The 12,145-nt window shown below is 33.2% G+C and overlaps 1 protein-coding gene across 1 annotated transcript; it reads left to right on the top strand.

The window, feature by feature from the left end:
- Nucleotides 1-311: 311 nt before the first annotated feature.
- On the top strand, nucleotides 312-3,150 carry LOC139897144 (PTI1-like tyrosine-protein kinase 3). Its single transcript, XM_071879801.1, has 7 exons — nucleotides 312-368; nucleotides 822-1,058; nucleotides 1,204-1,330; nucleotides 1,412-1,682; nucleotides 1,993-2,116; nucleotides 2,406-2,495; nucleotides 2,804-3,150. Exons 1-7 carry the CDS (start codon nucleotides 336-338, stop codon nucleotides 2,960-2,962), a joined length of 1,041 nt encoding a protein of 346 aa, XP_071735902.1. The 5' UTR covers nucleotides 312-335; the 3' UTR covers nucleotides 2,963-3,150.
- Nucleotides 3,151-12,145: the final 8,995 nt, after the last annotated feature.

The following is a 12,145-nucleotide window of genomic DNA, read 5'->3' as shown; positions in this document are numbered from 1 at the left end:
AAAAATTGTAAAAACACAACCACCCACCACCAACCCAAAATGACAACACAATAAAGGTAATCCTTCAATTCCGGTTACCTTTTAATTTTTGTTATTAATTATTAATATTAATGTTGATTCTGTTACTTTTTTTTTTATTTATTTAACTTAATTCTTCTATTAATTAATGCAAAAATTTTAAAGGAACCCTCTCTTTTTAATTATTTTACATAAAATTTGATTACTAGATCTTCTTCAAGATTGAATATTTCTTATAGATCTCATAATTGGGTTTCCATTGTTTTGATTTTCCTAATTTGGGTTTTGTTTATTATTTATTTTTCCTGGTTATTGTAATGGGATCCCGTCCTGATATTCGTGGTTTAGTGGTATAAATTCGTATGATTTGTTTCAATTTTGGTTAATGTGATTGAAATCCTTGATATAAAATTCGTATGGATATTTGTGTGTGTGTAAATAAACATGGTGATGATAATTTACGATATCTGTTGTTATGCCTTAACCGTTGAACCTTATTGGCCACAAGAGGGTAAAACTGTTGAATTTTAATTTCCGTATTTTTGTTTTTTAACTGTTCGGCATTATTAATCTATGATTTTGGCGTATGGACGATCCAATTTACGGTTGCAATTGGACGTAGCTATAAATTCAATGTATGTTGTCACTAAATATAAAAAATATATTATTTTCTTGTGTTCGGGTTTGGCACTTGTGTATATATTTATGTTATTATTTGAAGTAAAGCACTAAGATAATCAGTTGAATACTACGTGCAACATAAATAGGCGGTACAGTAACTAAAGTTTAGTTTAATATATTAGGTGCAACATAATTTAGGGCTGCAAAAGGACAAAGCACCACAACCTGATGCTCAGAAGGCACTAGGGCCAACAACTGAAGTTCCTGCCCTATCTCTTGATGAACTGAAAGAAAAAACTAATAATTTTGGTAGAGGTTCGAATGGTGTAACCTATTTTGTAACCTTGAATGATGGAACAAGTCTCTCCGTGAAAAAGCGTGATTTTTCTGACGTATTAAATCCCTTGTTCTTGACTCAGGTAAGTCAATGTTTGTGTAAGTTAAGGTGAAGGTTCAAACGTGTTGTTGGTTTAGCAGAAACTAATTAGACTCATTTGTGTTTAAATGGTTCAAAGTTACCACCATTTTACATCTATGAAATAACCAATAGTTTTCTTATTCAAGGTTTCAAGGGTGTCAACACTGAAGCACGAAAATTTTGTTGGGTTGCGTGGTTACTATTGTGAAGGAAATGCACATGTTCTGGCTTATGAATATGCAACGATGGGATCTTTACATGACAGATTGCACGGTATGAAAACTTTGTTTCCTTCTCTTTTTATTGTTTACAAGTTGTTATTTAGTTAGCCTTAAGTGTTAGATCTATATAAAGGCACAATCAGGAAGGGTGTGCGAGAAGCAAAACCGGAGCCCGTGCTTGATTGGATGCAACGAGTAAGGATTGCAATTGATGCAGCGAAAGGACTAGAGTATTTGCATGAGAAGGTCAATCCATGCATAATTCACGGAAAAATTAGGTCTAACAATGTGTTACTATTTAAGGATTTAAGAGCTAAGATTGGAGACTTAAATCTCTCACATCGAGCACGAAATTTAAATGTTCTATACCGTTCGATGGGAAGCTCTCCGTATCATGCACCAGAGTAATACTTTAAAACCCTCACATACATGCATACAAAGGCATACAATTAAGGAAAACATTTCGCTAAAATCTTATAAAACTTGTCACCCGAAATAACATCCAGCTATTTCTTTAACAAAATACCACAAATCAAAAGGTATTTTCTAGCTGTTTGTTTTCTTTATTTATATGCTCAAATAAAAGTATTCAAATAATAATTCATAATTGTAATGGTAATAGTAATGGTAATACACGTAAATTTCTCTATTGTTTCTTATGTTTTTTTTTTTTTTTATTTATTAAAAGGAATGTTTCATTTTACCTTTGTGTAGGTATGCATTGGTTGGACGTCCGACATGCAAAACTGATGTGTATAGTTTCGGGGTTGTTTTGCTAGAACTATTAACTGGCCGGAAACCTGGTGCTGATCGCAATGTGCCAAATATTGCCACTTGGGTTAGTCTCTCCTTTACCTATGTTAGAGTTAAACGGGTATTAAATGTATAATAATTTATAGAGTCTCTTAGTTTACTCATGTTTTTTGGGTTTCAATCTTGTATCTATAAATAGGTTGTAGATATAATTTGTATGTGAGAAACATAAGAAAATCAGTTTTGTTTATCTTTGTTCACAATCTATGTGATTATGCTATGTTACCCACCCAACCCAACCCAACCCAACCCGCTCATTTTGTCAATTATGTATGAGATTATATTTAATCTTGAATGGTTACTTGCACGTATAGGCTACACCAAAGCAAAAAAAAGAAGACGAGGTTGAAAAGATTGTAGACCCAAGTCTCAAGGGCGAGTATTCTCTCAAAGGCGCTGTTAAGGTTTGTATCTTTCTTAGAATTATAATAATATTTTCATTACGTTTTATAGGTATTTTGTTTGGAAGAATTCAAGAACTTAATTTTTTAAGCAAGTATATTGAGTAACTATTGGTGAAATATTCATCAAAGAATATATGGACAATTATATTACTGCTTCGCTCAACAAACTTACCTACCAATGGATTCTTTTCAATTATTATGATGAGAGTTGGTATAACAGTGTTACTAGTTAATATTAATAATTAGATTAAAAAAAAACGTTATTAACTAATCAACTAGTACCTAACCTACAATATTTGTTTATGTAGCTGGCGGCTGTGGCAAATCTATGTTTACAGAATGAGCCTGGTTTTAGGCCTTGTATGACCCTTGTTGTGAAGGGTCTTGAACCTCTTTTGGGGGCTGAATATAGGATACCGCCGATGTCCTTGGAGCCCGACATCAACAAGCACCAGCGTACCAGTTGATAAGGTCTATCGACGAAGGAACAAGGGATGCATGGAAGGCTAGACTTATGGGCCTCATATATTTTGATTTGGGGAGTGTTATTAGCTTTGCTTTCATAATTTAAGTTTTGAAAACATTATGTGAGGGCATGCTACATATCTTTTACGTTTGTCAAGATGTAATTCAAACATAGTTTTATGCTGATGTTACTATCCTTTTTTCTTATATATAACTTTCATGTGGATTTAAAACAATATACTATACATATCTTTTACGTTTGTCAAGATGTAATTCAAACATAGTTTTATGCTGATGTTACTATCCTTTTTTCTTATATATAACTTTCATGTGGATTTAAAACAATATACTATTATATCTTGATTAGAGTAGGGTCAGCACAACTTTTTTGGTCAGGCTGGCCAAGGTTGGAATCCCTTAAATTTTTTAGGCCTTTTAGGTAATTCCTCTTTACCATGTGCTGTTATATCAGCTCCCTACACTCGGTCTTATTATTAGATCCTATAAAACGCGAATTACAATTCTCTTTTGATATGCAATCATGTAACGGTAGCACAGTATCTAAAAGATCAGGTATTGAGACTGACTATACTTGGCGGAAAAAAGAGATGGTTAAATATGCATTATAGAAAAACTTGATTTGTTAAGTCATGCATAAATTAAAGGACCACAAACTTATGTGCTATACAATGTACATTGAAAATATATGATTAACAGCAATATCTTCATAGTTGGTATATATGACAAATAACTCATCTACTAGTTTTCGTATAAGAATTTGCATAATAGAAAACTTTAAAACATATACAAAAAGTGTGTAACACTTTAGTGGCACCTAGATGGCATATTGTGTCAGTATATATTCAGCTGATACAAGTGCTGACAACTAAGTCTAATAGTAAAAGTTACAGAGTAATCAATTGATTAGTTAATTAATTGATTAATTAAACACCGGTGAATGACACAAAATTAATAGTAGAGGTATGTTTGATGAGTTGGGAATCAAAGGTGGCAGCACGCCAGAACGGTTGTTGATATGTCCACTGATGGGGTTAATTTGAAGGATATCACCCATGTTTGTCCTGATCAGTCCTTGCCTTCTGTCAATACAGAGGTGCCTAGTGTTTGGGCATTTTTGCTAATTACATTCCGTATAATGCTCAATTTAAGGCATTCGATGTCGCTCTTGAATGACAAGGTTTCGTCAATAAAAAGAGGAAATTGAACGAAGTCGTTACTTTTGAGCCGTTCCCGGTTGTAGTTCAGCAGGACGGAGCGGCTACAGGTGGTCTTATGTGGGCTCTGGATCGGGACGTTTAGCTACCTGATGATAAGATTGTATCTTGTTTTTCTTTTTCCCTTTCGGAGAAAAAGATTGGTTATATAGTTTTCGTTTTTTGCCAAAAAAAAAAAAAGACACAAAGGGATGAGCATTAATAATAAGTTTCTATACTGTATTCGTATTGTACCAGTATCATACCACTAGACGGACTGATTTATAGATTTGCGGAGGGAAGTTGCAGCGTGTGATTCGTAAAGCGGAGGGATACATTAGTCCTTGAATATGAATGTATACACCTGGATTGGTTACACAGAATCACTTTAACCCATTTAAGTATAGTCACTTGTTTAACTTTGTTTAACACTTCAAAATTTAGTTACCCATTTAAGTTAGTCTATGTGACCCATTTAAATACACTCACTTTGATCCATTTAGTTATGGTCTTTTTGACCCATTTAATGAATACAGGTCATGAATTGGTTACACACAGTCACTTTGACCCATTTAATCATACTCTGTTTTACCATTTTTAATTCAGCCTATTTTGACACCCTGGAATAAGTCAATGTTAGTCAAATATAGTCAAAATAGCTGTTTTAAAAGAAATATAACATTTATCTCAGTTTCTAATGCATTTTTAAGTGAACTGTAGTCAAAATAGGTTAAAAGAAGTAAAAAAAAAAAAAAAAAACACCTGGATTCAAAACAGTATTTTGACTCCCTAAAATAATTCAATGTTAGTCAAATATAGTCAAAATAGGCAGTTTTAAAAGATACATAACATTTAGCTCAGTTTCTAATGCATTTGTAAGTCAACTGTTGTAAAAAATGGTCAAAAGAACGAAAAAACGCCTTGATTCAAAACTGTCTAGCCCATATTCATTGAATACATTAAAAGCACATTCAAAAACCTTTCAAAACACATTCACAGATTGTACTATTGTGTTGTGTCAATTGCACTTGCACACCATATACATTTTTGCACACCAAATGAACTATAGCTTTTGGTCAAAATACATTTTATAAGCAACTGCATTTGGTAAAATGTCTAAAATGTGTCACAATAAATATGCAGGTCACAATAAGTCAAAAAATTTCATAGTAAGTCAAATTTTGTCAAAATACACATATGCAGGTCACAATAAGTCCAAACTTTTTAGCAGGTCACAAATAGTCAAAAAATTCGTAATATCTCAAATTTAGTCAATAACTCCAAACTTTCTTCCAAGTGTCCAACAAATGTACACGATCAACCCAATTTTCAGATGCTCCAACACTAAGGTCATACACATCCATAGTACGAATACAAACAATTGTATAGTTTTATTGAAGTGAGGCCCGGATATATCACTGCATTAATGAAACAGTATGTTAGTCACTAATACGAATACAAACAACTGTGTAGTCATCGAATGTAACAAATTTTTTAAATATCCCGTTTCAGTTTGTTTTATTGAAATTACTATGTATCAGAATGTGGTATCGTATGAAATTGAAGTGAATTCATCGAATGAAACAGAATACAAAACGAATTACCCTTTTAGTAACGATCAGTACTTTTAGTCAATATAGAATAACATGTTTATTGTTGTACGACTATGTATTGATATTTTATCAATGTATTAGTAACTTTATTGTTGTACGAGTATGTATCAGTATTTATCAATGACCCGTTTACTGTTGTACGAGTATGTATCAGTATTTTTACTGATGTACGATTAATCAGTATCGAATAGCATGTTGTTTAATTGATATAAAAAAAAAAAAATACAAATCACGCAAAAAAACAATATGTAACAGTTCTCATGATGAATACCAGCAACTTGATGATTACGAAAAAAAATCTAAACAGACAACACTTACAATTCAACGTGTACTCATCGATATCTTCTCCTTCGGTTCTTGTGTTGTATGATGATGCCATTAATGGATTGTTCAAAATTATTGCAGATTGAATTTTTGTTGATGAAGCCAATGGAATAGTGTTACGGCTTAGGGTACCAGAAAGGACAATAATACCCCTCATGCTTGGTGCACATGACTGAGGTTAACTGGGCAGATTAACAGCAAGTTAAAGTTGGGACCAATCGTGTACAATGTTAAAAAGTTGGGACCAGCAATGATCAATATAAACTTAAGGTCCCAACTTGATTTTTGATACAAACGTTGGGGACCAACTATGATATTTTTTCTTAATTCATATCTAATGGTGAATCAAGAGACGCACACAGTTCACTCATACTTTTTAAAAGAAATCAATTCTTCATTAGCTTTTTCAGGTTATTTGGTATATACATGGTATTCGTGGTTTGTAGACATCAAGAGCGCACAAATGACATCATCTTTCTCCAAGTCCACCACTAAGAAACTTAATCTGAGCCAAATTAAGAAACAACTAATGTCACTTATTGGTTTACTTAACAAGGGCAATGTGAAGCTATAATACAGTTAACAGATTTAGGAAAAACACTTCTGAGAAACGCAGTCAAGAAGCTTGCTAAAGTCCGGGAGGTATTTTACTTCACCTCGAAACCGAAAACCTGATATATAATCTGACATAAAACTTACAAAACGACAGTCATTAAAACCCAAAACGACCACAAATTTAGTGAGCCTTTATTATATAGTTGAAAATAAGATAGAACAGTTTGCTGGAATTAAGTGAATAATAGATTGTTCATTAACATTTAACATGTGGCATATTAGACTCATTCATGTAAACAAAAACTTATCAAAAAGAAAGAACTATGACCACCTACAGAAATACATCGCCTCAAGTAAATATTGGGCACAAACGGGTATTTTTTTATTTTATTTTTTTAACAGCAGTACGGGATCACCCAGGAGGACTTAACCACCCACACGTTCATCTTCCACAGTTGCATAACCCGCGTAAACATTGCTAGATGCACATAAAGTATCTGCAAGGTTTACAATTTTACAACTAAAAAATACATTAAACTCCTCCTTGTACATAAGTTCAACTCCTCTTTTACTTTGTGTTCTCAGCTGGAATGACGGTTTTTGTTGACATATACAATCTTTGGTGAAGAGTGACTAGTTGCCTTGTTTTTCTGTTGAATGATCTCATATCCTATAACAATATCAGCTGCATTATATATAATTAAGACCAATTCGACTTCAACCCAATCAAGAGAAATAAAACCAAATGTGTCGACCCATGTAGAAAAGTAAATGAATCAAAATTTCTATATCGATGCTTCATGTTTATATCAAATGTGTGTGATTATAGCTTAGTACCACTCCAAAACAAGCGCTAAATGACACCAGTTGATAGGCCTGATAAAAGAAAAGCTGAGTTGGCATTTAGTCACCGAAACATTATTTTACTCAGAATGTAAAAAATAAAATGTTGCTAAACACACCTTTAAAAATTGATGTTGCAGAAGACCCACAACCTAATGCCCGAGTTGTCAATTTCCCCATATGGCTTGGAACATCAATTAGAAAATGATTAGTTTCATCATCGGAAGATACTTGAAGAATATACTTATAATTATGTTGCAAACAAGAGCCCGCAAATCAAAACTTGATGTTGCATTTTGACCCATTTATATGGCTTTCGACGTTCGTTATGGTAGTTTTTTTTTATGAAGACATGAGAAATTGCCATGGTGGTTACTCTAAATTGTTACATGATGTTGATGTTACGAGATATGATATAGGCATTTTGTTCGACTTAATACGACAACAAGTTGATTTCGAGGCATCGGAGTTTGCCTATTATTATGACTAGCAAGAATTCCGGATTTCTTAAAAACGAAAAAAATGGTATGAAATAGTCGGGAAAGTTATGCTATGATCGGAACCAATCACATTGTATTGTAAAATAGTTAAAAAGGAGACTGGCCAATCGAGTCTAACGAACCAGCAGTTGGATTAGAAAACAGGCAACAATAAAATTGTTTTTTTTTTTTTTTAAAGGCAACAATAAAATTGGTTAAGCTGACTCAAAAGTCACCCAAACCCGATTCAGCACTTACCAAAGAGTACCATACTTGTTAGTTATTAAGTAGATATTATATTACACGGATTAGGACTTTCTCACCAAGATCGTTCCTTCAAATTTTTCTCCTAGATCATTGTTGAATGAATTGCATGCTCCATTTTGAGTACTTAGTAATGATTTTGGAAGATCTCTGTTTAAGAAGATTGATACAAACAAGTTATTGAAATATTATAAGATTATGGAATACCAAAAATAGCTTTTACATCAATTTTGAGCAATTGAATATTGATAACTGGATGCCATACCCTAAGAAGGTATGGAGACGGATCATCATCATCATCATCATCTTCACGTTCATTGAACTACGCGTTCAGAAGCAGCTTCTTAGGAGAGATTCATATACCTTTGGTTCATGAAAATATGTAATAATACTCTACTATCACACAAAACTTGCAACATTTTCTAATTTCGGTTATTCCAAAAATATTGCAACTTTTCTTATTTGAAAGTATACCTTTGCAGATCTAAGCATTTTCCTAGTAGCAATAAGCCAACATGAAAATAGGATGCATTTATTAAACCAGCAAGTAATAAGCAGCAACAATAAATAATCCAGTAACTGTAGAAAGACTATTCAGTAAGACAAACTCAATTCCTGAAGCAGTAAAATAGACAATAGGAGTGAAATATATCAAAACACCAATGAAATTAAAAAATGAAATTAACACAGAATACACTTGTTGAGAACATAACCATTCCATTATAAATCTATGCATTTGAAGTTGTGAACTTTTGGTACACTAATGCACGTAGAGAGTAGTTTTTTTTTCCCTGTTGGCGATTTTTGTTGTTGTTCAAGGTTTGTGTATCAGGCAAACAATTCAATATATTCATTTAGAGAGCAAAATAAACTGAACAAATCCTAGTAAATGTAATATTCAAGAACCTCATCTCAAGTAACACATATAAATTAAAAAAAAAAAACCAAAAAAAAAACAAAAAAAAAAAAACTAATATAAAATTAAAATACTTACAGAGTAGCAGTAAGTTGGAGCAATCGAGACAAATACAGAAAAGGCAGCCACCAGATTGACAGGAAGCAGCAGCGAATTAACTACTACCAAAACAATTTTGGATGTAAATGGGTACAGATTGACTAAACGGGTACATATTGACCTGCATGAAGCTACATGGGTAGAGGCCACACAGAAAAAAATTGTAAAGAGAGCGATGGTAACATGCAAATGAAACTTACAATTATTAATCTAACAAAAGAGAAGGAAAAAAAATCCTACAAATAGTGAATGAGAAGATGAAAGGACAAAGCAGACGATATTAACTTTTCTGGAAACAGAATCAACAATCCCAAAAAAAAGGAATGTATTGTTAGTGGCAAAAGACACGCGTAAACAGGATGGGGGCCATTAAAAACAGGTGTAAAGCAAGAACACGTAAACGGAAAAAAAAAAAAAAAAAAAAAAAATTGAAGAGCGGATCAACTAACACACAGTGTAAACCATCTACTACTCTAAAGAAGCTGTCATCATCCTTTTCAAACAACAAATTTCCAACATCCTGTAAGACAAAAACAGTCATTCTTGGTGTGCCTGAGAAAGACAAACAGATTATACATGATTGATAACATGTAAAAATCGAATTAAAAAAAAAAAAAAAAAAAGTCTAGGCTGTCGATCAAATGTACATATATAAATATCAAATAATTTAATTCAAATCAAGAGTTAGAAAGAAAGAAAGAAGGAAACATGAGCATCAATATGATCAGAATCAACAGAAGTTCCTTAAGTAGGTAAACCAAGAGCAACACTTATATCAACAGCATCAGGCTGTAAACCAAAATATAACCATCACACTCAATATCAAGATCCTGAAACTTGTGATCAATAAAATTGTTAGATACTATTTCATTTTCAACTAACTCCATTATATTTGACCATCCCTTACTTCACTTTTTGTCACAGATTTCACTACTTCTCCACCTTCCATTTTTTGGATATATAAACGAAATAATTTAAACTGGATAATAATAAAGGTTATTGATCAACAATGAAGCTTGTGATATATGGTGACAAAGTGACTGTATGTGTAGCGACACGACAAAATCGTCATTGACGGCGCCGTTAACTTAGGTCCCGTTGCGTGGTCATAGTCCCTATATGAGACGCGTTTGACCAAAATTATGTCGCATTCATTTGAAAAGTACAAGACTTGCAAGGTTTAGTTTACAAACGGTTCGACAACACGTTTAAGTTTACAAAGTTATAAAGCATAAATGAAGTAACTTGCGACATAATATAAGTTGAAAATCACAGTTGCTATAAATAGCGTAAGTATGTAAACATTTGTTTGAATCCAAAGGTGCTATCACTAGCGTATGCATGTATGCTTGACTCCAAGCAAGTAATCAAAGTGTATGCATGTATTCTTGACCCCAAGCAAGTATGAGTGTACGCGGAAGCATGTATCAAATAGCCATGTATGAACCTGAGAAACATATAGAAAACTGTCAACGAAAAACGTTGGTGAAATCATAGGTGTTTTAGTAAACGTTGTATTTGAACCACAAGATTTAATATAAGATGATTATCAAAATCATTTGCATTCCAAAGTTGTTATTTGTTTCGCGGGCACCCAATTATCAAACTTAACTGTTTTGTACCCTGTTACGTAGTGTTAGAACATACACTATACTGAAAATATATTTCATCCGCTAACGGTAACGAACCGTCCGAATGAGGCTCGTCAAGCCCATGTGATCACATAATATAAGTTCTCGTTTACACCCTGCAAGTGTAACTAATGATAATTGAATTGAGGATTTTTGTTCAAACCCGTACGTGGAATGTTCGTTTTCGTACTTGTGTTCTAAGTGTAAAAGTATGATACGTATATGTTTCTCATCCCATAGTTTAAAGCATAAAAGTTGTTTGAAAGATGGGACTATGATCTCACCTCGAGTGCACGAGTATAAAAGTACTTCACAAAGTAAACGTGTGCATGAAAGTTTCTTAGCCTTGACCTAAACAAGTAAGTTGTATCAATTAACCGGTTACGACACAAGGTCGGGTGAAATGTGTTCAATTAGTCCTATGGCTCGTTATGACTCGATTAGTATAGCATGTGAATCACGTTGTCAAGTTTCATGCAAGAATCAAGTATAAAATACAATTAAAACGATTGCATAAGTGTTTGGTTAAGTTTGACTAAAAGTCAAACTTGGTCAAAGTCAACGGGGTCGGGTCGGGTATTCGACAATTTTCCCATGATTTAAAAGTATATATAAACATGTTTGCCAAGTTTCATGTTAATCGAAGTTACGAGTAAGCGGGGGTGAAAACGTGAAAAACAAAAAGTAGTTGGGACAGACCCAAATGGCGCGCCGCTCCATATTTGGCGTGCCGCTCCATTTAACTTATCAGCAAGTCTGGCAGTTTTCACACTCAAGCACGAATCCAACTTCAAATACACATAAATCATAAACCGTAAATATCCAAAACAAGTATCTTATATCGTTGGAAAGGTATTTTGATAAGGAATACAACTAACCACTTTTCATCAAGCAAAAACATCATTTACAATAGCCAAAATCTCAAGTGATCATTAAATGTTCAAAATCATCGTTTCAAGTTTACAAAATGCATTTTAAGATTCGGGAATCCAATTCACACATATGATGTGCCGTTTTGAAGGCACATCAAAAGTTCGTTTTAAGTCTATCAAACCCTAACCAAAATTCACAAAAATCAATAATCATGCGTTTGAAGTTTTCTTACTCAACCTACGCATCAAAACGAAGCTAGTGATACTAGTAACACAATTAAAACATGAACTTTAACAATTTAACAACATTAACTCATCCAAAATCAAAGATTAAGCACACCCATTTCAAATGTTCAAACTAGTTACTCAAAACAA

This window comes from Rutidosis leptorrhynchoides, chromosome 3 (genome assembly GCF_046630445.1).
Source record: "Rutidosis leptorrhynchoides isolate AG116_Rl617_1_P2 chromosome 3, CSIRO_AGI_Rlap_v1, whole genome shotgun sequence".
In the NCBI taxonomy this organism is placed as follows: domain Eukaryota; kingdom Viridiplantae; phylum Streptophyta; class Magnoliopsida; order Asterales; family Asteraceae; genus Rutidosis; species Rutidosis leptorrhynchoides.
This window is presented reverse-complemented; position numbering and strand designations above follow the sequence as displayed.